This window comes from Neolamprologus multifasciatus, chromosome 1 (genome assembly GCF_963576455.1).
Source record: "Neolamprologus multifasciatus chromosome 1, fNeoMul1.2, whole genome shotgun sequence".
Classification (NCBI taxonomy): domain Eukaryota; kingdom Metazoa; phylum Chordata; class Actinopteri; order Cichliformes; family Cichlidae; genus Neolamprologus; species Neolamprologus multifasciatus.
This window is the reverse complement of record NC_140439.1, coordinates 8,724,770-8,752,291: the sequence shown is the minus strand read 5'-3', so window position 1 is coordinate 8,752,291 and position 27,522 is coordinate 8,724,770. Positions and strand designations below refer to the sequence as shown.

At 38.2% G+C, this 27,522-nt stretch overlaps 2 protein-coding genes across 3 annotated transcripts; one reads left to right on the top strand and one right to left on the bottom strand.

Annotated features, from left to right (window-relative positions):
• Window positions 1–4,074, top strand: LOC146525284 (uncharacterized). Its single transcript, XM_085162457.1, has 5 exons — window positions 1–202; window positions 1,449–2,249; window positions 2,343–2,405; window positions 2,491–2,569; window positions 2,659–4,074. The coding sequence occupies exons 1-5, from the start codon at window positions 130–132 to the stop codon at window positions 2,834–2,836; spliced, it is 1,194 nt and encodes a 397-aa protein (XP_085018583.1). The 5' UTR covers window positions 1–129; the 3' UTR covers window positions 2,837–4,074.
• slc1a2a (solute carrier family 1 member 2a) lies at window positions 3,501–27,332 on the bottom strand. 2 transcript variants are annotated; one of them, XM_085162419.1, is made up of 11 exons: window positions 27,195–27,332; window positions 16,753–16,892; window positions 14,840–14,992; window positions 12,781–13,031; window positions 12,577–12,685; window positions 11,867–11,993; window positions 11,066–11,299; window positions 10,133–10,327; window positions 9,552–9,686; window positions 6,839–7,049; window positions 3,501–5,928 (listed from the first exon to the last, which is right to left on the bottom strand). In XM_085162419.1, the coding sequence occupies exons 1-11, from the start codon at window positions 27,218–27,220 to the stop codon at window positions 5,857–5,859; spliced, it is 1,653 nt and encodes a 550-aa protein (XP_085018545.1). In that variant the 5' UTR covers window positions 27,221–27,332; the 3' UTR covers window positions 3,501–5,856. The 2 variants fall into 2 exon arrangements, with proteins under 2 accessions (XP_085018545.1, XP_085018555.1); XM_085162429.1 differs by lacking the exon at window positions 27,195–27,332 and adding an exon at window positions 19,632–19,898.
• Window positions 27,333–27,522: the final 190 nt, after the last annotated feature.

Sequence of the window (27,522 nt, the reverse complement as noted above, 5' to 3'; positions counted from 1 at the left end):
TATGACCTGCTGCTGTATAAAAAGGCAAAGGCATGATTTATCTGGCCCAAAGTATCAGTTCACTGTGCAATATAGTTCCAGCTGGCTCATAGTTACTTTCAGTCCTTGATTTTAGCACCTTTCTCTATTATGAAGATGAGGAATCTTCTTTTGGGACTTCTTCTGGGACTTCTTGCTGCTGTTCATTCAACACCTGTTAATAGTAGGTGATAATTTTTTAAATAAGTATTGTAGTAAATTGTTTTTAGCAGAATTTTCAGCTTTTTTATTTCAATGTGGATTTGTCTTTGACAGTTAAACTGTAAAAACAACCACAACAAAGATATTTATTAATTGATGATGAATGATGCTGTATAAAAAAGATTCCATCGCAAGATTTAGGAGCAAAGGGTTCTCTTTACCCCGTGAGTCAGCACCCTCCTGCTACTACCTAAATTTCTCTTTATATTTGAAGTATGGCGCTTCCGTAATGAGTCACATTTCATTGTTAGTGCACAGGTCTCACTGGCAGAGCTCGATTACACACAGAAGTCTTTGTGAAATGTTCTGTTCCAGGAGGTGCATTAATGAATTTGTCTTGAAACCGAAGATCAGCGAAGAGCTGTTGCACATGTAATCTCATAGGGTGTTCCCTATGAGATTACATGTGTAACAGCTGAATGTGACTGGGCAGAAATGTAGAGTGGAGATGTGTGATTTGAGCTGAGCCGCTTTCTTTTATTCATCCTTCCTTTCTTTCTATATAAATGTAAACTATACATAGTTTCATTGGTTTACTTACACTATTCCATCAGTGTATAAGTGGCATTTAACAACATAAAGCATTTTAAATATGGGCTACAAGGTTAAGGGGGACCTTTGGTAGTAGAACTGCTAACAACTCAATTCATGCTCCAAGATACTGCTAATGTAAAGTCTACTTGAAAAATACCAAGTAGTTGTAGATGTCAGGTAAATATAAGAATGAATTAACTTAGAAAGTATCTTAAAATAGAAATATTTGAGGAAAGAAGCAATTAAATAAAAAGTTAAATGTTTTCTATTCACCAGCGATTATAATGGTTTACCAGAAGATATGAGACTTCCTTCCTTTGTGACACAAAATCCTAACAATGGCTTAATACTTTTTGAAAGACAGAAAGCAGTTATGTTGGCCCCGGTTTATTTGGCGTGGTATTAAAACTGATGCTTTGATAGAGCTGTTTCTCTTTTGTTAACACACTAATACACGAATAGTCACCTAGGTTAATTATTACTGTCTCTCACCACACCTTATCAAAGCGGGTCACATAACAAGCTAACACAAGACTTTGGGCTGAAGCAACATAAGCTCTGTGTGGTCCTTTTGTGTTTAACAAAGCTTGGTAACTTTCCTCCCTTCTCATGTCAGAGCCAGTAGGTAAACACTTAAGATGATACATGGATTTTTTCCTTTTTCTTTGTCCTAGCTGTGACCCAGAACCCTGCCAACCCTGATGCAGGCTTTCTCGAGGATGCCATGACGGAGGGGTTCATTGTTGGTCCATCACCTACGCTTACAACTGAAACACCCAAAATAAGTGCCACAGTTCAAGCATCACAGACACCGGTTTACAACTCTGAAGATATGACCGAAGGAAGTGCTGCTGGAAAGATCAGTGACATCTTAACAACGTCCATCTCACCGCATGAAACCACAATGCTGAGTATTTCACATGCTCAGACCTCTGGATTCATAGAGAGTGCCGTGAATGATGGCAGTGGTTTAGGAGAGACCAGTGATGAATCACCGATCGCCTTCACACTCGATACCACGACAATGAATGCCACAAATGCGTCGACTTCTAACTCCACAGAGAGTTACATGTTTGAGGGGAGTGCTGTCGAATCAACAACCCCCATCGCATTTGATACCACAACAGCAACGCATGCTCCGACGTCGGACTTCACAGAGCATTACATGTTAAAGGGGAGAGGTTCAGGATATACCTCACCTTCCCTCTTTAGCCATACCACCACAACATCGGTGACAAGTGAAGACCAGTCAAGCAACACTTCAAACAACAACGTCCTCTCGCAAACTACTGATCCTGCTGTCTCTACCAGTGACGTCACAACAAACGTGGATTCTGGTTCAGGGTCTGAACTGGTTTCTAAAAGCACCACTATGACATCTGGCTCGAGTGTAGAAACTAGCACTGTATCATCAGAACTATCAAAACAAAATCGAATTGTTCTGCATCGGGAGAATAATCAGTACAATATTAAAGGTAAATATTGTGTAATTAACAAAAAGTACCTGTATGTTAAATTGTTATGGTGTATATGGAGGGGTTTACAATTCTATTTTTATGTGCAATTAGCACCACAGACACAGACGCAGACGACAAACACTGAACCGACACACAAAGGACACGTTACACCCGGTGAGTCAGACAAAAACCACACTTCTTCACAATTAATACACGAATAACACTCCACCTTTATAACACACCTCTCCCATATGACCAGATTGGATCATCATCCTTGGCTTTATCGTTGGTGTTGCAGCACTTGTAATACTCTGTGTTGCCATCGCAACCAGACACAAGTAAGACTCATATGTCAGAGAAACGAACAACATATCTGAGTAGATCTTCTCAAAGCACAGAATTTTAATTAATGTTTTTTATGTTGCAGGTGGAATGGACCAAACCAGGCAAATCTGACAGTGGCTTCAAATAACCTCTCGAACCAGAAGAGGGAGCGAGAGATGGAGACTTTCCTGCCTAATGAGAAACCCAAGGAGAATGGACATTCAGGGGAGTACACTGTCATTCCCCTGGAAGATGTTCCAGAATATGGTCCCTCATACTGAGATCCAGAAACAAACCCTCTGAAAAACAGAACCACGAGACTGTGTTTCAAGCACAATAATTTAAAAGAGGAACAAGATTGTCCAAACTGCAGAGCGAAAGGGGATTTGTGGACTCTCACACCTCTGATTCTTGTCTGAATGACAACAATATGTCTTTTCTTTTTTTCCCCCCTGACTTTGAAAAACTTTGATGACACCTTTAGTTGCAGTAAATTTTGATTAGTCTATTTATTGCATTATTAAGTTTTTTTTCTTTCTTTTTTAATTTTTAAATTATGTGTTGGTCAGGTAAAGTGTGGTAATGTCATTTATTTCAAATGGAGCTAAACTCTCTACAGTGTTTTTTTCCCCCAGTTTTTCTTTGTAATTCATATGGTTTCCTTTTTTCCAGCTGGCCTTTTCTCTTTTTTTTGTTAAAAGTGTCATTTGTTACAAAGTTAGTGTTTCTGTAATAATCTTATTGAAGACTGTAGACTGTAACTTATATTAAGCTGCTCTGTTGTTTTTGTTGTGGAATCTTGGAGTACTGAATGGTACTCAGCTCACTGAGTCTAGTTCCTCTTGAGAGCCTGCACAGCACTTCAGCAGTGGTAACATGCACTTACTGAACATTCATATACTGTACTGCATCCTGCCTCCTATGAGGAATAATCACAATGGTAGCTCATCAATAAACCTTTATTTGCTTCCAATAATCTTTACACACACATGCATTAAAACATTTATACACTTTCGGTCCATTTTTCAGATGAATATTTTTGCTCCTGTGATGTGATGGTGAAGCACAAATCCCTTCACTCTTACTTCCATTTAGCCAGTCAGAGCTTAGCATGATGATGAATGTCAGACACAAAAAAATATTTAATGCATTCTCAGACAGATATGTGTACAGAATCCCAAACAAAGATACAAAATAGGAGTTTAATCATCTAAAGATGGTACAAGTCTTACATCTTTATAGAAAACACTTGCTATGGTAGGCCAGTTGACTAATAACATATCATCAACTAAAACAATGACCAATAATAAATTAAAGAAATGGAGAAGCATAAAGAGAATCAGTGACAAATGAATGGCTTACTGCAGTCTTTCCCTTTAGAGATACTCTATATGGCATTACCCATATTCTCACATACTGAAAAACCCCCATAAGCTTGCTCAGAACCCTTAAGCAACCAAATATGCAGTGGGTCAGTAACAATTTGTACCCACACTGACAAATAGTGGACTTTTCCCCCCAGAAAACAATTTGCAATCTTTCTTAAAAACAAACACATGTAATGGATTCCTTGTTAATGAATAACCCTAAGGTCACAACCTATTGAGATAACTAATGGCCCATTCAATAAATAAATTAGCATTGTTCTAGCATAACTGCAAAGTTGTATATCATTATGGTCATTATATAAATTTTTTACATAGCAAAAACCATTATGATGACAAAAATATCAAGTCTATACATTTGATTTGTACACTTTTTACCTAAAGAGAGTATATACACAAAGTGCAAGCAGGCACTTTTATTTATATATATATATTTATATAAGCATCTGCTTATATGAAAAAGAAATAAATAATCCAGTTTCATCTAGTTTTGAACACCAGAGTGAAACTCACAAACATGTACATACTGAGCCAACATCCAATGACTTTGTTGTTACAGCGTCAGATTTATGCGAGTGCTGGAGGCAGAATTTAGCGTGCACTTGCTAAACAGACGTGACCATAGCTAATTAACTCTAGGTGTAATTACAAGCTTGTTATTTCTATCTAAATCTGTTTTGTAGATGCTACAAAACCTTGTGAAGAAGGCCCAGCCATCCTCACTCACAAAACTTCTGTTACTCTTTTCTAGTCTAGCGCGACAATCCATACTAGCTTTCATCCATGCTTCAGTGATGATGATCATACTAACTGCACTCTGCAGGTGACATCATCAAGGCAAAGTTGTCATATAGTAAAGAAATAAACGGTTTGAAATAAAACACTGGACAATGCACTGGTCTGTTGAGAGTTTGAGAGACATCCCCACTTCTTCTCATTAAACCTCCAGTTTTTTGTTCCTTTTCTTTTCGTTAATCTCCCCCACTCTCTGTCAGAAACACACTCGTACACACATGATTTCTAGGACACAGCAGACTTTTGATTATTAACAGAAACTCAGTTATCCATACATTAAGGACATACATACAAAAAACAAAGAAACAAACATATGGATAAATAACTGGGAGGACACCCTTTATGTAATCTATTTGAGCTTTACTCTCAGCAACACATTATGTACTTTGTGTTGCTACATTTAGAGGCCACACTCTGTGCTTTTAAATCCTAATCTTCACTTATCAGCTCTGACCTTGTGTGTGACATCAGGGAATAATCCTGAGCTGAACAGTCAAAGGTTTAACTGCCATGACCTTTCTTTGCAATTCAACAACAAGACACTCTGCTTTGGTTTCTTTTCTTTTCTTTGCCATAAGCTTACAAATTGTGAAACCGCTGATGGTATCAACAATTCAGCAATAAAATCTGTCAGATTCTGATGCCTTTTATATCACATGCTCCTCGTATATAAGTTAAGCAGCAAGGCCATCAGTCACACACCCTCCTTTAAGCTACAAAGAAAATGGTTTGGTACAAAAGAAACATGACATGTTGCACAGAGTAGAAGAATTTGTTTGCGTTGACAGGACAGGTAGCTTGCAGCAGCACCAAGTAAGGCCCTGAGTGTTGTCAACTGAATGTCGTCTCTACAAGTGCATGGAAGTTTATTACAGTTTGTGCAGAAGTTATACAAGATCTGATCTAGGGTGAAGATTTGATCCATTCAGTTACCCAGATGGATAAAGGAATTTTCAAAATCTGTCCGACTCCTCTTAACCTCCCCTTAATGCTTTCTTTTCTTTTCTTTTATGTCTTCTTCTTAATATGATTGCTTTTTGTCGTTGCTTGTATTTTTGCAGTTGTGTCGGCAGAAAGTAAAAGTAATACTCATGTAAGGTGCAGCGGCATCTGAATCTGCTTTACCCGCATTTCCATGGGTCTTCCTCAACAAGAGAGAATTCTGCAGTGTTGCCATTTTTGCCCATGGTGACCTGTAAGCAATTATCAAGAACAACTAACTGTTGTGACCAAGGCACTGTTACCGACAGACTGTCAGTGGTTGGGAGCAGAGAAACCATTGCTTCATTACATGTTGGCCATTGACCTTGGGGCTGAGTTTAGTTAGTCCCCGACAGACAAAAACACGTTGTCATGCAGCGATAGACAAGTACATTAAGTCATTTTTTCAGAGTTGGCCATGTATTTAATGGATTCTCTCCCCAACCAAATTACAATAATGATATTCATCACTATACAGGCAATGAACGTGAATAAATATTTTTTTTTCTGTTGTTTGTTTAGAAATCTAGCTACAGTATAGACAGGAGGCATGAAATAGGCATTTCTTAAATGAATGCATCACTTTGGATGATTGATGATGATATGGAAAAAACAGCAGTCTTTATGTATACCACTGGCTAAAATCACTTTGAAAATATGGTTAAAAGTTTAAAAACTAATAATTTGGTCAGGGCTACCATAAATACATGTCCAATTAAGTAAGCAAATGAAATAAAACAGAAAAAAATGCCACATGTACGAGACAATGAATTAGATTAGTGTTGAGCCTTTAAAATAAACTGATTCAGTTTTTATAAACAATAAGAACAATGTATGATGTAGAAGTGAACATATTTTGATAAACCTGGTATCACAAAAACTGCTTTTTCATATGATCAACAGGTGAATAAATAAATATAAAAATAATATTTATTTAGCTTTTCACCACTTTAAAGACAACATTTTTCAGTCAAGAATGACTTGTACTATTCACACAGACACCAATACGCCAACATAGGAAGCCACAGAGAAAAGAGTAACAGACACAAAAAGAAAGACAAACACACAGCTGGGAAGGATGCGCTACATACAGGTCTCTATGTCCGTTAACGTGAAATGTACCTTGCAGTCGTCTATCAACACTGAGTTGTGGTGAGCGTACACATTCTGGTTGGTGTTATTTTCAAAGAACGATTGTGTCTTTGCCATCTCAAAGTCGTCCATCCGGACCTGCTGGGCGTCAAAGGTGTCAAGCTCGTCTTTGGAAAGGTGGTACACGATGCCTGCTCCATAGGAGTCCCCAACCACATTAACAGAGGTACGGAAACGATCCCTACATGTTAAAAACAAAAAACAAAAAGAAAAAAGCACTAGATGAATAAAAACACCATCCGCACATCCATCCATCCATCAACTGTCTACTGCTTATTTGGGGCCAGGTTGTGGGGACATCAATCTAAGCAGTGACACTCATATCTCCCTCTCCCCAGCTACCTCCTTCAGTTCATCTGGGGGAACACTGAGGCATTTACAGGCCTGGGTCTACCCTGGTGCCTCCCTCGGAACTCCTCACCCAGGAGATGCCCAGGAGGTCTCCTTGTCAGCTCAAATCACCTCAGCGGGCTCATTCTTGAGGAGTAGCAGCTCTACTCCTAGCCCCTCCTGAATGACTGAACCAGCCAGCCTTCATAGAAAGCTCATTTCCTTACTTGTATTTGTGATCTCAGTTTTTTGTGACAACCCAGAGCTTGTGACCACAGGTGAAAGTTGAGACGTAGAGCAAATGATAAATCAATAGTTTTGCTTTTATGCTCAGCTCTCGCTTCACAACAATGGACTGTTACAGCAGCACCAATTAGTCTGTCAATTTTCTGCTCCTCTCTGCCACCACTTGTGAACAATACTCCAAGATTCGTAAAATACTCCATTCCTTACATGAAATCACTTTATTTTGCTTTTAGGGAGTTTTAAATGATGATTCCTTTTATCAAGGGAAAAAAAAACCTAAACCTAATTTGGCCTGTATTAAAACACAACAATTTCCCTTGTTAAATCATGAATTACATGTGATTAACCACATTTTTGGTAAAGCAGGGTTCAGTTTCACTAGTCAAACCGAGGCCTCATTCCTGCCACTGCTGATAAATCAAGAAAGCTCATAAATAAAAGCCATGATATAAAGAAGCAACTTAGAAACAAAGTCACTGACGCCTATCAAGAGTTCCAAAGCCATCTCTAAGGCTTTGGGACTTCAGTAAACCACAGTCAGAGTCATCCACAAATGGAGGAGACTTGGAACAGTGCTGAAGCTTCCCATGAGTGGCGGGCTGACCATAGTTACCCCAAGAGTGCATCAACCACTCTCTCAGGAGGTCATAAAAGAACCCAGAGCAACAGCTATATGACTAGAGTCTTCATATGCCTCAGTTAAGGACATAGTTCAAGATGCAACAGTGAGAAAAAGGCAAAAGTGCCATACATGGGAGAGTTCCAAGGCGAAAAACGCCTGCTGACCAAAGACAACATAAAAATCATCTTGATGAAGACTTCAGAGAAAATATTCTGTGGACTGATGAGATGAAAGTCTTTGGAAGCTTTGGATCCCATTGCATCTGATATAAAACTAACTCAGCATTTCATAAAGAGAACATCATACCAACAGTTAAACATGGTGGAGGTGGTAGTTTGATGGCCTGGGGCAGCTTTGTTGCTTCAGGACCTGTCATGTCATAACTGAACCATGAATTCTGCTGTCTACCAGAAAAAAAAACAGGTGGAGAACCTATGGTCCATCAGCTCATGCCCTGAAGCTCAAGCTACCTTGAGCAGCACCTCTGAATAGCTAAAAAAAAAAGGAGAGAGAAAACAACCTCTGAATGCAAAATGAAGGCTCTGGAGTGGCCTAGTCAAAGTCTGGACTCTTGATGAGATGCATTTAGATGCTTTAAAATGATCTTAAACAGGCTGTTTATGCTCAAAAACCATCCACTATAGCTGAATTAAAATAATTCTTCAGAGAAGAGAGGGCCAAAATTCCTCCAAGGCAATGTGAAAGACTCTTGCTGTCAAGGGTGGCAAAGCCAGTTATTAGGTTTAGGTAGGTAGGTAGATTTGGATAGCTTTTTTCTTCTTAATAAATGAAAGATCATTTTAAAACGACACTTTTACTCCAGTTATCTTTGTTTAAATTTGTTAAAGATTTGAAATGCTGAAGTGTGACAAATCCCCCTAAAACAAACAAACAAACAAACAAACAAACAAACAAACAAACAAACAAACAAACAAACAAACAAACAAACAAACAAACAAACAAACAAACAAACAAACAAACAAACAAACAAACAAACAAACAAACAAACAAAAAGATCTAAGGGAAGGGGAAAATACTTTTTCATGGAGCAAATGTGTAGGTGCTAGAACTTTTGACATTTACTGTGGTTTACTGTGGTTATGTGTTTTCTGAAACAATACAAATATTTCACTGTGTGACTCAATTAAATGGTTTTTCATTAAAAAACTTAAAACCATAACAACCACAATTATAACAGTGATTACACATGTTAGAGGCCAGTAAAACAAGCACTCTACTCTTTTAATATTAGCAAAAATGTGTACATACAAATTAAATGATTACTTTAGCATATATGCTCAGGAAATTTACAAAAAAAAGATTACTTATTTCACTACACGTGATAATATATAGCGGGAAGGATTTGTCCTTATTATTGTAACATCTAAAACTGCTTAAATAAAATTTAAAATGTAAGAACATTGAATGGTATTAGAATATGTCTGCATGCTTTTGTCATGATAGCAGTGTTGATGTGGCGCTCACAGAAGCCAGTCGACAGCAACCAGGAGGCTGATGTCCTGAGTGGGCAGCCCTACTGCTGTTAGGATCAGAAGCATGGTCACAAGTCCAGCACTCGGGATACTAGCTGCTCCAACACTGGCCAAGGTAGCTGTCATGCTAAATAGGAGAAATTTTCAAGTGTAAGGTTTTAATACACACACATCCTTACTATCTGTACACAGCTAACACCATATACTATCTCTACAAAAGGTTTTATGATGACAAAAGTATTTTGATAACTAAGTATTGAAACTGGGAACTGTAAGAGTGTACACTGTCTAAGTAAATTTAAACCACAACCTTATTCTACACAATGACTTTGCCTGTAAAGTGCAGGGGGATAATGCAACAAAAGAAATAATGTGTTTTAGTAAGTTTGGACACCAGGTCCATAGGACAAGCTTTTACAAGTCTGTGGACTGTGGTTTGTTCTCCCCTGTCTCCCCAGTTTGGGTTGAGAAATGGTGACTGTGTAGGCTACAGCATGACTGACATTGCTTTTATACTAATCAAAGAACAGAGGGACTCCTTGTGTCCTATGGATAGGAGGACTGTAGGCTTACCTTACGGTAACAATCTGGCCCCAGTCGAGGGTGATGCCATTCATCTGAGCGATGAAGATGGCAGCAACAGCCTCATAAAGTGCTGTGCCATCCATATTGATTGTAGCTCCTACCGGGAGGACAAAGCGTGTCACTCTCTTGTCGATGCGCAGGTTTTCCTCTAAGCATCTGAACGTAACAGGCAAGGTACCAGCACTGTGGCAAATAAAACAAGAAGAAGCTTGTTAATATGACAGTCATGAACGCCATGGAATGAGATTCAGCTTGCAAACTGTGCACCCAATTTGGCACTAAAAACGTGCAGGAATAAAGAACTCTGCAACAAATTATAGACTTTCTGTTGAGAATTAATTTGCCTGAATGACTCTTTATATTGCATTAATTTTTACATTTAATTGCACCATTATTCCATTCAAAATGAAAATAATTTACTCCAAACTATGGTAATTTGATTCATATAAGGGCTTTCAGACGTTTTACTTTTGAAAACAATCAAAAACTTTAACTTGTTTGAATTCATTTTTAAGACAGAATATCATAGAAATAACCACAGCTGTGACTCCAAACTTGCTTGGCTTCTTTCTTCCAAGGTTGTGGAATGGTGAGCTGGAAGGAACTGGGAAAAAGCTGAGCTCACCTCTGTAGAGGGAAGAGTGTATCTGGTGCCATTAATAAAACATGGAGATATTCCATGTGGATGCAAAGTGAGAAAGTGTTGCTAGCAAGCTAATTCCATAGTTATCACTCCAAAAAAACGGTTGCCCTGATTATTTAGCATCTGTGATGGAGTATTTATAAAAGTTTTTATAAAAGCATATATCACATTGAAAAACAAAGCCTGATTTCTAGACAGGGATACTGTGGTCCTCTGAGGGTCAGAGAGTCTGAATTCTACAAACTTTCAACACAAACAGATGCAAAACTCCCTCATACCTGGACGCTGTTCCGAGCGCCGTGACCCAAGCCTGGAATATTCCCATGAAGAACTTGTAGGGGTCTTCTTTTACTATTATAAAATATATCAGTGGAAGAAAAATTCCTCCATGGATGATAAGGCCCACTATCACAGTAACCATGTACATTCCCAGTTGTCTTGCAACCACCTCCAAGTCAGCAATAGAGATGATTTTTCCACAGATGAGGCAAGCAATACCAACAGGGGAATACCTGAAGACGGAGTGTATTTTGGTTATAAATATGTCAGGCACAGGAAAATATAGTATATAGTATTCAGCTTAGATCCTACAACAAGTTGCTTCATGCTGTACATGTATATATATATATATATATATATATATATATATATATATATATGAGAATAAATTGTTAGGAATAGGCAACACAGCTTTGCTTTGATTTAGCAGCATGTTGTTATTCAAGTGGTTTCATAGTGGACAAGGCTCCCGTATTTACTCGAGAGTCTCTTTTCAAGCTTTAATGTTCCCCACAATAGAAGCTTTAGGCCAATCACTGGGCTTTTCAATCCAGATAATGAAAGTATTAAAGAGCAAAAATACTTATTATGGAAACCAACGCAACCTGTTGAAATGCATTAGGAATATCCCTTCAGGGAGTGGCGTTTTAGTGTTAGGGGCTTAAAATGGAGTGGGGTGAACTGCAGGTGGGGGGCATCTACTTTCAAGTTCTGATAGCTTTTTTTCTGCCTTTTAAAAATTGGGGCCTGCAGCTGTTTTAACCTTGTGTGGAACAGTGCTTGTGATGAACTGAACTTACCACATAATTGCACCAACGAGCCTCATAACAATCTCATTGAGTACGTTGAAAAACTCCAACATTAGCTTGGCCTTTTCGCCCATTTTCCCCATAATAACTCCAAAAGCAACAAAGAATCCAATTAAACCTGTAAGACACGGAATATGATAATTTAGTATAAATTAATAGAAAGTTAATCATTTTACTTGCTCGGAGGAAGAATTATTCAGACATATTACTAGACAGCAAAGCAACATTCTGCTATGTACAATACCTAATTTTAGAATATATAAAGTACATTTGTATGTATTGTAGACTAAATCTAAAGTGACAGGCAACCAATCATTCATTTTAAGTACTGTACAGAAAGATTCAAAATACCAAACTAGAGCATTTAGTTATAGCACTAATGAAATGAAATGCAAACTAAATACAAATTAAAGTGTTTAAAGAAAATTCAGCCAATGTAAAGTTATAAGACTGTCCTAAGTTGGTAATAATGTTAATAAACATGAGCACAATGGAGAGGGAGACACCCTACATCAGGTGCCCCTGGTGAGGAGCTCAAAAATCTGTGTTTGCAGACACTGATGCCAATCAATGCCTTTGTGTTATCTGAACGTTTCCCTTTGATGATGGAACTTTTTTTTTTAAAAAACAGAACTTTTGTTTTTCATCAGTAACCCTGCTAAGTGATTCCATTTATGCACTGGGTGTGCTTTCAAACCTACCCAGGACATTCATCCCACTCTTGAACTGAAGTGACCTTTTGACTGTGAACTGCGGAGGTGCTCTGGTCCTGTTAGTGGGTACTGGTACTTTGGTGGTTACTGTCTGGATCTGGACAGCAAGCAAAGAAAACAAGAATCATTTGGAGGAACTGACATGTGAATCACATTTTTGCGGTGGACGAAGACCATCTGTGAAACCCCTACCTGCTGGAAACAGGCCTGCACTAAGTTCTCTGGGAAAAGATTTCGGATGAGATCAAATAAAGCATCCACACTGGACACCTCGTCGTTCTTCTTTCCCTGTCCAAGATTGGCCCTAAGCTTGGGGTTCCCGGGATGGATGGCCAGCACCAGGACCACTCCTAGGACAGCCGCAATCACCGTTGTCGACATATAGTACACCATGGCCCTGGTGCCTAGTCGCCCACTGGATTTGGCATCCAAACCAGCTAGTCCTGTTGGCAAAGTATGTTTTACAGGATATAATAATATTTACTCAGAATGACAATAATGAATCAAAATAGGCGCTAAGATGTCATTAAATTAATCTGTTTAAATTAATCGGCTACTGTAACCAAATTGCTAAAGTCCTTCCAATAAGAGCAGCATGTGGCATGTGAGCTCTAAAATCCACTTTCAGCTACATTAGGATAACATACAGATGGGAAATAAATCAAGTGATTTAAAAATATTAAGTATGAAGTCCAGCAAGGTGTTATGTCACAGAGTGCCATAAGAACAGCTCAGCTGCACTCTGACAGTCTCAAACTCTGAACTTGCCAATGATTGATGTTTATATGAGTGCAGTAAAGAGTGCCATCTAGCATGACATGTTTTCATCATAAGATAAAGGTGAGAACTAAGTAACTTTTTACTGATGGATGCGACTGCGGTGGCAAAATCAGGAGGAGTGAATGTAGGAATAAAGGGTTAATGTTCTTACTGTAAAACTGCCATTTAAGTATGAGCAAACATACAGTGCTTAAATTTATTAAACCAAGTATCATAAAATGAAGAAATCACAAATATTTCAGACATCTGTAAAAAAACACGTTTAAAACGTAATAATTATATTGCTATTTGTTAGGCAAACAACAAACTGAATTCATGTTTTTCTACCCGATTTTGAGCCAAACTTCTCTGAGAAGTCTGACATTAATAAGCATAACGTTCAACCAATAAAACTAAAGTTTGCTTTTTAGGAATGGAAGTAAATAAATGCATCTTGATATAAAAAAAAAATAATAATGATAATAATCATGTGCTTTACTATTTTCTGTATGTTTACTAAAACACTAACATCATTGATAACAAACAAATTATTAGATTTTATAATTAAAAATATAATTTGGATTTAAGAGCATGCACACACTGGGGGATTAACCATTATAGAAACATAAAAACTCATTTGCTTTATTGGTATTGCTAGTTTAAAGCAGCTGTGGCCATAATTAATTATTAATTATTAATAATTATTCATTAATAAAAGCACCGTATCAGTCTGAGAGAACACATTTTGCAACTAAAACTCACATAACTGCTGTAAATAATGATGGGGTGTATTGTGAGACATTGTGCCACAGAACTGAATCTTTTAACTAGAGACTGATACAGTATCAGTTTGCTAGTATTATTTGCTAATATATTGGTCATCAATATTTAGTTTTCTTAAAAGTATTTTGATATCTCATGTTGTAACCTCGGATATTTTTGAAATGAATAAATATAAAGCTATAACACAACTATAAGGCATAAAAAGGTCAAACACAATCCTATATTACAGTCATTCTGCTCAGCTTGTTAAAAAAAAAACACCTGGCTCACAGGGAACTTACTGTAACTATGTCTATATGCTTCACACCAATGCAACTTTCTGCTCTATTTTTTTCTTTGCACAGTAACAGACTGCGGCTCATGCATTCACTAAAAATAGATCCCAGTGTAGAAAAACAGTAACACCTGTGTACTTGTGCAGTATGAAATAAACAAAATCTGTTCTGTGGCTTTTTTTCCTCCCACTGCTACCCCCCCCCCCCCTTTCTTCTTCTTCTTCTTCTTTTTTTTTTTTGCCAAAATGTAAAAAAAGCAATTTTAAGATAATTTTTTCCCCAGTTTACCAGGAAAAAAAATACACCCACTCTCACATCTCTGCTGTTGTGACTCAACTCCAAGGTAACAAGTAGCACCGTTTGACCTCATTTCACGACAGTTGTCAGCAAATTCAGCAGAACATCGTATGTTCGAGTTACTGTGCCTCACCCACCTGTGACCAGACTGGAAACAACAAGAGGCAAAATAAGCATCTTCAGCATCCTCATTAGGATCTCTCCAGGAAAAGCAATGATCATTATAACATCAGGAGGGAGAGGTGATATGTGCCGCAGAAGCATTCCGGCGATGGAACCCAGAAACACACCTGAGACAACCAATAAAAAAGAAACAAATCAAACACAGAGCCAGTCATTTGTTTAACATCACCTGTCCTCCCATAGTCACTGTGTCATAGTATTACTTGTAGAAAGGTGATAAAGTGTGACAAAGTGTGAAAAATCAGACTTAATAAGGTTGCTTATTTTTCACCTTACAGCAGCTAATAAAGTAATGACACCAAAAATGTTATCACCTTGACTTCAGTCTAAATATTTTTCCAATTACCGTACATCTGTAAAAAGTTTGCAGGGAAAAAAAAGCTCCAAAGGATGACATAAAAGTTACTGAAGCTTGTAAACGTTTCTTCTTATACACTGAAATTACATTTCAAAGTTGGTTCCTACTTTAGTGTTTTGCACAGCAGTCTAAATGCAATACAACCTAGGCTGTCATGGCTGCCTGCTAGTTTAACATCAAGAAAGAAGCTGTGAACATTTATGCATTTTAATGGCACTCAGGAGCACACAGTGAGAGCACTGATAGAGCAAGAATTAAAAAGGGAAAAAAAACTATTGGATGCTTTTTTTACATTGAGTGGAGGGGATTTTTTCCCCTCTTTTTCCCCAAAGGTGATTTTCTTCTAGAAATGCAGTAAAGGTCAACTGCAGCTGCTTCACTGGTCGGAGCCAGGTGTTGCCATTCTCCCCTGACTGCGTAACCTCGGGGCACACGATGAGAAACACCTGCCTCTTATCTGCTCTAACAACTGATCAGATGTGGGATCAACAACAGGAGGTTCCATTGAATAGAATTGTATTTATTTATTTAATAGGAAAGGTATTGATTTGTTTAGTTGGATTTTGTACTAAGAAGGTCAATAGACTCTGTGTACTTTAATGGGGACTTCTGCTAATCAGAAAATATCTGTGAATGACGTTAACATGGCACCGTGCTTGCGGCGTCTCTTGTTTGTTTAGTTGTTTGTCAATATTTTCTTTTTGTCTAAAATTTCCTTTACAGATAGTTCTCAAAAAGTGCACAGTACAGTCTACGATAGTTCCATTTACACAACACAAAGCTTTTGCAGCATGAGGAGAACAGTGATGGCTATGACAGTCGAAATATCCTATAGCTTTTTTTTTTTTTTTTAATATTCTTCCATCACGCACCAAAACATTGGTCTCATAAGAAAAATGGAAGGAAGAAGTTCCTTCTGCACTCCCTGGGCAGCGTTTGGCAGTTGACACACAGTGATGGATTGGTATGTCAACATACCTTGCATGATGATCCAGATAAATCTAAGTTTGTGTAAATACCATCATGATGATTAAACTACCTATATATATTTTAATAAGTTCCCTGTCATAGAAGACCCCAATAAAACAGACTGGAAAAAACAAAACGATCTGATAACATTTTATTAACCTGGCATCATACCTTACAGGATGTGAGGCTTTATTTGCTTTTTTTTATTTATTTATTTATTTATTCATAGGGTCACTTCACAGGCTATAACAACTGCTGGAAACTCAATCTTCATTGCAGATTTTTATCTTTGCCCTCCTGCTGGCAACACCTGCTCTTCTCCATCTGCACTTGGAAACCTGCCGTTCATCTAGAACACAATTTCTCTCACTCTGTTTTAAAATCACCCATGAAGCATGTATCCAATAGGGACAGTTACAGTGTTTTTTCACATCTGTAAGCTAAGGTCTTGGACAGCCTAAAACTGCACAGTGTAAATGTAACCATGAATAAAAGCGTATTGTGGAGGAATGAATGTAAATAAAGGGACTTTTAACTTACCAAGGATGGTGAGAGTGAGAACCATGTTCTTCATAATCTTATCACAGAGGGTTCCACATGGATTCTCAGGTGGGTCGACCCCTGGTCCCAGATGGCTCTCATCCATCCTGACCTCAACTTGCTTCTGCATTTTGTTGGCACTGGAACAGGTAAAGAAGGAAGATGTTATAATAATAATTGAGAGCCATCACGACATCTCCGCCACACTACTATGTTTTTAGTGTAAAGCAGAACAAATGCTTAGTAAACAAAACTGCATTGATTTGTAGCTAAGAGAACACATAATCAATGTTTAGATTGCACTCAGATAAATAGTAATTATAGCTGAAATGCAGGAACACTCAAGTGCAATGTCCGCACATGTTAATGCAATCTCACATACTGAAAACATATAAAAACAGTAGTGTGTGAATAGATGAGAAGGCATGTAATGTCCTTGGGCTTGTTAGTTGAAAGCCACTTAAAGATAATGCTGTTGTCACTGTACTAGCAACTACTGCTAATGCAGTAACTGTCAGCACAGATAACGATGGGCTCTATGAAACTCACTGTCCCCCCACAACCAGTAGCTCCTCATTGCAAATGATTGACACCATAGAGGGGGCTCATGCCCATCTACTGTATACACTCAAGTTTCAACAGCCAGAGGAAGTTGCAGTTAGAAGAAGTAACATGAATAAAACCCAGTGGGTTGCAGGTTCAAAATCTGCGAGGAAATAAGGAAGAAATTGTGCTTGTAATTGATATTACACTTCTGGACAAAAGCACTGGGTCACCGACACACTACACCCACAGGAGTTGCTCAGTCATGGAAACGCATACCAGAAAGCACCCGATGCATGGTTTTTGTGCTGATGCTAATACCATAGGAGGTTTTATGAGTCTGCAGTTAATGAGTCACCAGAGCTGTGGCGACTTCACTGTCCACTATGCTACTCAGCACTCTGTGTGTTCTCCTGCTTTGCAATAAGACCACTCACAGTTAACAGAGAGTATCTAGCAGGGAAGAAATTTCACAAACTGACTGGTTGCAATGGTAGCGTCCTCTTATGGTACCGCACTCAAATTCAGTGAGCTCTTTAAAATAACTCATTCTTTTACAAAATTTGTAAGGGCAGACAGCATGGCAAGAGGGTTGGTTTCATCAAATGGTAGCAAGGGGACTGAAAACACCTGAATTCAAGGACTAAGCCCAAGGGTGACCCAGTATTTCTGTCCATAGAGAGTATGCTGAAATACTATCTGATAAGAGAACAGATGGCTGGATCGACTGATGCTTCTATGCTTCTGACATGTTTCTTGGTTCGGCTCTGCTGGTCAGTCTCTTGTCTCCAGGAGCTTTTCTATGTGGAGTGTGAATGTGCTCCCTGTGGCTGTGTGGGAATATTCTAGTTTCCTGTCACAGTTGGAAGACATGCATGCTGAGTTAACTGGTGATTCTAATCTGGGTAAAATACTACCTCGATATTTAAACAGAGAGCAATGCTCTGTATATATATGAGTAACTTTGGCTTGAGGTTTAAAGGTGTTTGAGTAGTCAGCAAGTCTAGAAAAGAGCAAGTGGCTAGCTAAGTACTGGAGTTTTCTGCAGCTATTGTATAAAAATACAAAATGTATATATTTCCTTCACTGATTCATTTTTAGTTTTGAGGATATTTTCTTGGACATGGTGCTTTGTGTTAATTTCAGATAATGAGCTCATCCATCTGACTATGTACTTCTTTATTTTACTACCTTTTGATGCCTCTGAAGCAACAAGTATCTCAGGTTTGTTGTGGTCTGGAGTAAAGCCTCTTTGACTTAAAGATCAACTCTCAGCTGTACAGCCTTTAAATCCTGTAGAGCACAGACGTACACAGTTATGCAACAGCGCGTGCCTGTGTCATTTGGGCAACCATGACCTTGATGACACGAACAACTGGAATGATGTTTTAAAACAATAAACTCTAGAAAAATCCCTTTTCACCTACTAGTTAAAGTATTTTAAATATCCTGCAGATGAAAATTCACGTGTAACAGGAAAGACAAAGCTTCAGTAATGTGTCATATATGTATATCTGCTAAATCAATCGCATATTTGATGATTCATTATTTTAAAAACAACCCTTCTGTCTAAGACATGTAAGTGGGCAGGGAACATGCAAGGTAAGGACAGAACAACTGCCAAGTCAATCATGCCTGTCTGATACACTGTGCTCTGGCATTAATGACACGTAAGCCTTTTAAAGAGGATAAATTTAGCACTTCAGGCATTCAAGTGATTGAGTTATGCAACAGACAAGGGCTTCCTAGGAAAAGTCAAAGTGTCACCACTACCTACCTAAAACTGTTATGCATGCATGTGAATGCTAACTTAATTTAAAGCTTGGTATTCAAAGCGAATTTCTTCTTTTCTGCAGAAGGAGAAAATCAAAAGCACTGGACAAATAACTGGATGTGAAAAATGAGTAAGCAGGGTTGGACAGTGACCTCACAAGTGAAAGGTCTTCTGGAAAGTGCAGGCTAGGCTAATAATTTTATGCTTTTAGCATTGAAAGAAACACACCCCTTCAATGTGAGGTTGATTCAGAGTGAACTGAAGAATAGAACAGCAACAATGAAAAACGACGTTATCTACTTTTTAGTAGATCACCAAGGACAGCAGGACTACTGTAGCTGTACAACAGACAAAAGATTGTCCTTATAGCTTTTGTTTCTTAAATGCACGTACTGTATAATGCATCAAGCCCATGCATAAAGTTGCATGATCCTTTGGAAAGTTTCACAAAAATTGCTAAAAAAAAACCATATGAAAAAGTATTTTGAAGGCACACCGTTCACTGCCGTTACTCATCTCATGAACTACCACCACATCACTACATCCTGCGAATCGTGCTTACCAGTTGGTTTGTATGCTGCTTGAAGTTGGAATTGTACTTGTAGAGAGGCACTACACAGCTACTGACTTCAGTGAAAAAATTAACAAAATCATGGCTCATGCATTGGTAAATCCTCCAATCAAAGCCCCGCCAAAAGTCTTTTTTTCTCCCTTGACACAAAAGCACCTTCAGTGCTTAAAATTCTGCAAATGACTTCCTCTTTAGCAATTGATGTACATCCACAATCACAGATGCCCGTTCATTCAGCTGCAGGAAGGTGCATAAAGGTAAAGTGACTAACCTGGAGGTCTGACAGAAGCCTCCCAGACAGGAGGGGTGGAGTCACCTTGCTAAGATTAGACAGAGAGTGGAAATCCTCGTCGCCATCTTTATTTTGTCCCTTCTATTTTTGCAATTTGTTTTGTTTTTGTTTACTTTGTATTTGAGACAGAAAGGTTGCATGTATAAGTCCTTAGGGCAATGCAAATATGCAAAGTCTATTCGTGAGTATATAATTAATACTTTCAGATTCAAGGGCTGCACAAATGCCATTCTGTACAACCCCTTTTACTCATAATGACAGTACTGTAGATGTCAGCATTCAAAGCCTGCTTTTCATGGCTGACACCTTTCATAATAGGAGTACTTCACAAGCTCTATTAACCAGTCTTTTAAATGTAAATGTACATTTTGGTGGAGATTAGGTAAAATCATAAGCATGGACGTTTTACATAAGCAATGCTGCTACCGTCTTTTCCCCTTGACATTTTCAGCTTCATATGGCTCATGCTGCTATGTATTTATATCAGGTGCTGCATTTAATAATGGCTAATCAAATGTGGCCCGCTTATTAGTACTGCCTTATGGCTTGTTGCAAACTGATTTATTTGTAACATGATTTCGCTTGAATGTTAATCGCATGCTTCATTAGTACATTTGTTCAATAAATTGAAGGGTTTATGTCACATTCTCAATTAATATTAAGCAAGAAGTTTAGAGTAAACAAAAACTTCAAAATTAGTCAGCAAAAAAGCTTGAAGGAGAAGTCATTTAGCAGAATAAAGCTGGTTTATTAGAGCATAACGGAAAAACTGATTGCAGCTTTCGTGTCATTTTCATTTTGGAATATTTAATCAGACACAAATTAACACTCGTGTTTGAGTACGATTTTGTGTCTCTCGTCAATTTTAAAGGCAGTTTTAGCATGTAGGGAGCGTCTGTCGGAGTCATAGCTTAAAAACAACAAGACTGAGATGATTTTATGACTTTGTTGAAGGAAAAAGTAAATCAAAGTAAATTAAACCCTATATATGTCTGTTATAATCCAATAACATAACACTGAATGTTTCTCTAATTCTACCGTGTTTAAATCAAGCAAACTTAGCATAGCAACAGCAGCAGCGGGTTATGCGTTTATTTGAGGTATCTGCAGAAGCTCGTGTGTTAAACACAGCTTCGACATTGATTGGCCCCAGTCTGATTGTTCTCTTGCTGAAAGTTCTTTTGGTCTAACAGGGTGACATGGACATGTTACATGCACTCATTGGTAGCAGGACTCCAGCATTTGTTTTAACAAATTAAAAAGAAAGATAGAACAAAAGTGCTGGAGTGATTGACTTTAGGTGGAAAAGATGATTACAGAGATGTGCATGATATCAGAGGAGCATTTTAACAACTTTGATAGTCGTCACACTGGCGAGAATCAAAGGAGATTTTTATTCAAAGGCTACATAGCCGTTCTAAGAAGTTGGCCTATTTTCCGCACAGTTTGCAGAGTTGCTGGTTATAAGACAGAGTGAAGATTCCAATTACGGAGCTGCTCTCAGAGCATGAGCCAGGAGAAGAGATGGAGTCAGAGCACATGGCAAAGCATTTGTTCGTGCAACTCCGGACCTAGCCCCGCCTTTTTCTCCTCTCAGCAACGAGCCCGCCTCATGCCGCAACACCTGACAACACAAGCCACGCTTAGACTGCAGGTGTCTATAATTAACTAATCTGTCCTGAGCCGCCCTAATCCAGTGCACATACACACCGAAATGGATCAGGCACACTTGGAGAGCAAGTCTTAAGCTGTCATAGAATAAATTTCATAAAATCATTAAGATATTTTCTTCGAATTCCACAGCTATATGGTAATATTATCAGATTTAGAAAAAATAATAATAGTAACACTCACTAATTATAAAAAAGAGCAAGCTAAGAACACCAAGCCCCACCCTTATCACAACTACTACAGCCCCTTCCAATCTACACAAATACCAGCCATTCTTACATTTGCATTCACTCCTGACTGCAGTTTTTAGTGCAGACGCTGAATTTCACCGCAAATAACCACAAGTCTGATTTTATTTTTAATTGTAATATTTGGTTTTGCAGTTTAATAACATGCACGTTAAAATTCAAGCAATTCCAAGTGTCTACTTTTGCATTCAGATGTGCTAACTATATTTGTGCTGACCTCAGCTATCTAAAGACAAATTCAGTAAACCAAATGGCCATTTTATAATTGAATAAATGTTTATCTGAACAACTTATTATTTGATGAGCAATAACATCAAGTGCGTAAAATTTAGAACAACTGTTTCTTTTAATCTGATGAAAATTAAGCAATAGAATGTAATGTTTCATAAAAACACAGCTTGTAAGAGAATTACTATCAGATGGTTTCATTATTGGTTTAATGTTCATTAGTTAATCAGGTAGCTATTGTGCATATAACTGAAGAGGATAAATCAAAGCCCAGGAACTGTGGGTTAGGGTTTAGCAGTAATTGTTGTTGTCGCTAATGGGCCAGAGAACAAATGGCACAATGAGCTTTGGAGTATTTATATTCAGTGCAAATGTGCAACACAAGATGCATAAATGCTCATTTTATATTTGTTTCAGGAGTCTGCATGGAAAATAAAGGCTTAGTTGGTAAATTGAAGTTTAAGGTCCGAGCAGAACACCATGTGTGAGATCATGGGTATATACTTTGTCACGGATCCCAATTTCACTGTTCAGTCAGGCTAACAGTAGCAGATCTGATCAAAAAGTAGACAATTACATCACCAAACAGTCTGTATTTTTTTTTTTCACCCCAATCACTTTTAAGGTTTGGTTGTGAATATTATGGATAAAGCATGGTGGCAGCACGGTGGCTGGTGGTTGCAGTGATTAGCACTGTTGCCTCAAAGCAAGAAGGTCCTGAGTTCAACTCCACCACCTGGCCTGGGTGTTTTTGTGTAGAGCTTGCATGTTCTCCCCATGTTTGCGTGGTCCTCTCTGGGTACTTAACTCCCACAGTCCAAAGACATGCAGTTAGTGGCATTAGCTTAATTGAGGATTCTAAACATGCCCATAGGTGTGAATGGTTGTCTATCTTTCTGGGTTAGCCCTGCGTCAGATTGGTGACCTGTGTACCCCACCTCTCACCCTATAGTAACTGGGATAGGCTCCTGCCCCCCTGCGACCCTGATGAGGATAGGTGGAAGAGGATGGATGGATGTGAATAAAGTATGTTTTTAACTAAAACCAAAGTCAGTGCTTCACAACTTATAATAGGACCCCTGCTAGTATGTTCTCATATTTACAGGACACATAAAGGAGGCATAATTGCCTCTTTTTTTCTTTGTAAATGCTACAAGGTCAAAGGAATACAACTCCCCACACGCACTGAGGCCTATTACATACAGTAGGCATGCAGCAAGAGAGCAATTTAACTTTTTTTTTTCATTTCACAAGTGAGAAAAAAAATAAAATTTCATTTGTGTTAAAGAGTACTGTTCCAAGATTGTTAACACGTGTAAGCTTTACTGTAGTGCTTATTTCTACAAAACACACATTAAGTGAAAATGAGTAATTTCAGTAGGATTTTTTTTTCTTTTTTCTTCTTGGAAGAAAATAAAGTCCTGCACAAATAGCGAAAGACTAAATGTCTCATCAAGACAAATGGTATTTTTACTGAATCACATTGCAATGTCCGAGATGGATATGCAGAATCTGTTCTATTCAGACAGTCAGAGGAATACTAAATCAAAGCACTTTATTTCTTTTATGCACCAAGAAGAAGTAATGAGGTAAGTTATGTTTTTTATTTGTCCTTTGAATTTTCCTTTACTATTGTGTGTGGTTTTGCCTTGACCACTCATTTGTATTCTGAGCATTTTCAAACTAATAACACACACAAAACAGTCACCATGGTGTTCTGAAAAATAGCTTTGACACTTCAAAGATATAACAGCAGTTAGTGTATAGACACCGCCAATCAGTCACGTCTGCTCACATCCTGCAAATACTTTTATCAAGAGATTCTGTGTAGAGAGCAAACTAGAGATAGTCTATGCAAAATTTTCACTTAATATCCCAAAACATGACATCTGAGAAATCCATCTTGTTTAAAATATGTGTTGTAAATAAATAAATAATTAAAAATAATAATTTAAATCAGTTCATGATAGTTTACTACTGTAACATCCTCAATTGTAAGTCATGACTGATGGACTTACTGATTTATTTATTATTTGTTGTTTTTTTTTAACAAAGACATGTATTTGCCTTCAAACTGCAACAAGCTAAATGTCATATAGAGTGAGTGTTGTCACTGGCTAACAGCAGCCCATCGTGCTTTGCATAAGCATGGATTGCAATCACGATGTACCACTACGACTGATGATCATATTTCAGTGATGATTTTAATGACACGTGTCTCGTAAGAGCAGGATTTCAGTTGGATTCGAGCCAGGGCTTTACTCCAGCTCCTGATTATGAGAGTTAATTGCTCTTACTTATGCAGGAGATGTACAATTAAAACATTTCAGATCGGATAAGCGGCTCTTGACTGGCTCTGCCATCATGCCCTCCACTTCAGAATGAGAAGCAGAGGAGGAAATGCTGTTTCTACTCAGACTCATTTCACAAAGTCCTCTTTTCCCTCATCGCACAAACTCAGGCAAAATAAAGCTAAATTATGCACATGCGCTTCTTTCCTGCACTACCAGGCGTTGGACAAGAAGACTGATATTATTTTTTTTGTCACTTTGCATTCAGATGCTGAAAGTGTGTAGTCTGGCACTAGCTGCAACTGGCACTGATAATAAACAACCCATTCATTAGTTCCAAAATCATAAGCATACCATGTGTGAGGTTTTGTTTTGTGCTCTTTTTTTAATAAGGAGGCATCATGAATTTAGGAGCTGATGAAAATGACCTCTTCCCACACTGGACCGGTGTGACGTGTTTTATAGACAGTGATGACATTTTCAGTATCGCATCTGGTCTTTTAAAATCATTTCAACATCTGTTACCAACTGCACAACTGAAGTTCACTTAAAGAAAACTGGGAAAAAAGTCTAACATGAGTGTTTGCATCTGTAAATTATAGTATGGCACATGTCAAAGTTCCTCTTGGTGCTTTTCAGCCTTCCTGTACTCTCTGTGCTTACTGGGAGTAATTGCACTTTTAAAGGTTAACAGTTTCCCTTATGCCTGGGGCCCTGAATAGACAAATGGAAGACTTGGAATTTTAAACCACCAAAAAGATTTTAACTAGGCGAAAGACTTAGAGGAGGTATTGATTTAATTGTAGAGTAGAGAAGGTAATTCTACCCATTTATGAAATGATTAAAAACAGATTATTGTTTCATAACCAGCTCGCTTTTCTTTGCTATTGTTTTTTAGTAAGTCAGTAACTTCTGCAGATGCTCATCCGAAGCATCCCCATATCATAGCAAAGAGATGAGAGATGAAGCTCTGATCCTTTTGCATCTATGGAACTTTAGTTAGGTTTAAATATACAGTAGCTGAGCGTCACCTATAGGAAAAAGATGATGAAGTTCTCAGTGATTATAATAATACTACTTGTAATCAAAGGCTACTTAAATCTTTCTTGAAAATTTCACACACAGCGTTAAGAAAAAGGAAGTCGCTACTCTGAATGGTTTTAATAATGTAGAGTGTTTTGCAATCTGCTTCAGCTCAAATGTGCTTGGACATGTAGTCCCAGACAGGAAATCCCTGACAGTTGTATCTTTGGCTTGATCTTTTACCTGTAAATGTCATGGCATTTGCAAGGGCTGCCAGCCAATAGAGAGTCCTTTAATAAAACTAAAACAAATGAATATTAAAAACTAATAGAAACTAATGCATAACAGCCATTGAAACTACTGAAGCCACCCTGTACAGGTTTGGCAGTCAGTCACAGGGCTGATTTATAGAGACAGACAACCATTCATGCTCACATTTAGACCTACCTTTGCAATTTAAAGCTGCCAGCCAGACTTCCATGTCTTTTAACTATGCCAGAAAACAGGAAGAAACTGGATAAAACCAAACCCAGGACAGGGGGACATTTTAAGCTGCATATATGAAGGCTCCAGTCTGCCAGGAGCCAACATAAATGGGCACTGTGTGCAGAATTTAAGGTATTTGCATGACTGCGTCCAACTCTTCTGTTGTACCAGTTGGAGGATTTTTACGTATTTCAGTGTATTTTCATATTTAATCAAATACTGCCACTTTGTTAAAGGCACTGGCATCTCAGAGATGTGCCCAAGATATTTCAGCATATTCTGCGTAGGCATTGGTGCAGTAAACCAGGTCTTGGCAATAGTGAGATGGGTCTGACTCCAAACTCATCACATTTGGATGCTTGTTGAGCAACCTCTGGCATCATGTTTAAACACACTTTGTGGCCTTAAGTGCAGAAGAAAAAGGGCACATTTAAACCTAAACCACTAGAATTTTCTTAATCTTAACCTTTAACAGTTTAGTTAAAGCTGTAACAGCAGCAGCCACATTTCCCTCCTTCCAGTGGTAATATACTAACAAAAAGTTGATAAATATTTTAAACCAGACTATTCTACAGCACTTTTGACCAGGGCCCACTACTGCTTCGTCACCCTTATTAGCTTACACACCCTGACAGAAGAATTAAAAAAAACATTTTTTTTAATTAAACTAAAAATAGAAGTGGGATTTGCAGTGTAGCCCTTTGGGATATCCTTTTGAACGTCATCCCCTTGCAGCCCTGTCTCGAGTTGAAGAATGTGGTGGGAGTCAATCGCACAGAGCAACAAATCTTTAATAATGCACAATTGGCCAAAAGCAAGCAGTTTTGCATTCCTCTAAGAAGCTGTCAGCTACATAAAATGCATTATGATTTGTCCCTCTCTTGAGATGTGAGATGTAAGTGATTCATTTTGTCTTTTAAAAGGATATTTGTTTGTGGCTTAATTCAAGTCGTTGTGGATGGATGATTTTCACTGGCTAGGCACTTTGTCAGTATCCACTGCTGACCTACAACAAACAATTGCCCTAAGAGCAGTGTGGGAATACAACCAAGCACCAAACATTACATTTAAAGTATACTTAGGACTCTGTCACAGCACTAAAAAAAACACTGTTTGCAGATTTGTCTTGCCAAATAGTTACAGACAGCTTACCTCATTGTGACCAAAAATAAGTTTTCCTGACCTTGAGGGGACTCCATATGTAGTGACTTGTACACAAACCTGCTTTCCAGTCATATGCCTATGAAGATTTCTTGTAAAACAAAGGAGGGTGTTATTATTCACCTCTCCTCTTCCTTAGATGTAAAGTGCTCACCTGTGGAAGTCTTCTCCTTGATACATTTATCGCCTTTCCTGCTCAGCTTCCTTGTAAATTTCTTTAAAACTGAAACAGCATCAAGATTCTTTGGAGAAAAGGTAGCTGCTTCAGCGGGATCCACCTACTCTAAGGTATGGAAATCCAAGCAAGCTAAACAAACACGCACATGCACAGTGAGCGCACTGATGCACGCACAGAGGGCTGTGGATTTGAGATTAGAGGTCAGTACCTCCTCTCAGGTGTGGCTGTGGTGTTCTCTCTGCTAAAGAGTAACAGATGAGCAGACTTTCCACCCATTTTTAGCCTCATGCCATCATACAGTAAA

Excerpts from the sequence above, each read along its gene's own strand:
- LOC146525284 (XM_085162457.1), top strand. The coding sequence starts at position 130 with ATGAAGATGAGGAATCTTCTTTTGGGACTTCTTCTGGGACTTCTTGCT. Across the intron at positions 203-1,448 it reads TCATTCAACACCTGTTAATA|CTGTGACCCAGAACCCTGCC; the intron begins GTAGGTGATAAT and ends TCTTTGTCCTAG. Across the intron at positions 2,570-2,658 it reads GCCATCGCAACCAGACACAA|GTGGAATGGACCAAACCAGG; the intron begins GTAAGACTCATA and ends TTTATGTTGCAG.
- slc1a2a (XM_085162419.1), bottom strand. The coding sequence starts at position 27,220 with ATGTATCAAGGAGAAGACTTCCACAG. Across the intron at positions 16,893-27,194 it reads CAAGGAGAAGACTTCCACAG|TGCCAACAAAATGCAGAAGC; the intron begins GTGAGCACTTTA and ends TACCTGTTCCAG. Across the intron at positions 13,032-14,839 it reads TGTTTCCAGTCTGGTCACAG|GACTAGCTGGTTTGGATGCC; the intron begins GTGGGTGAGGCA and ends CTTTGCCAACAG.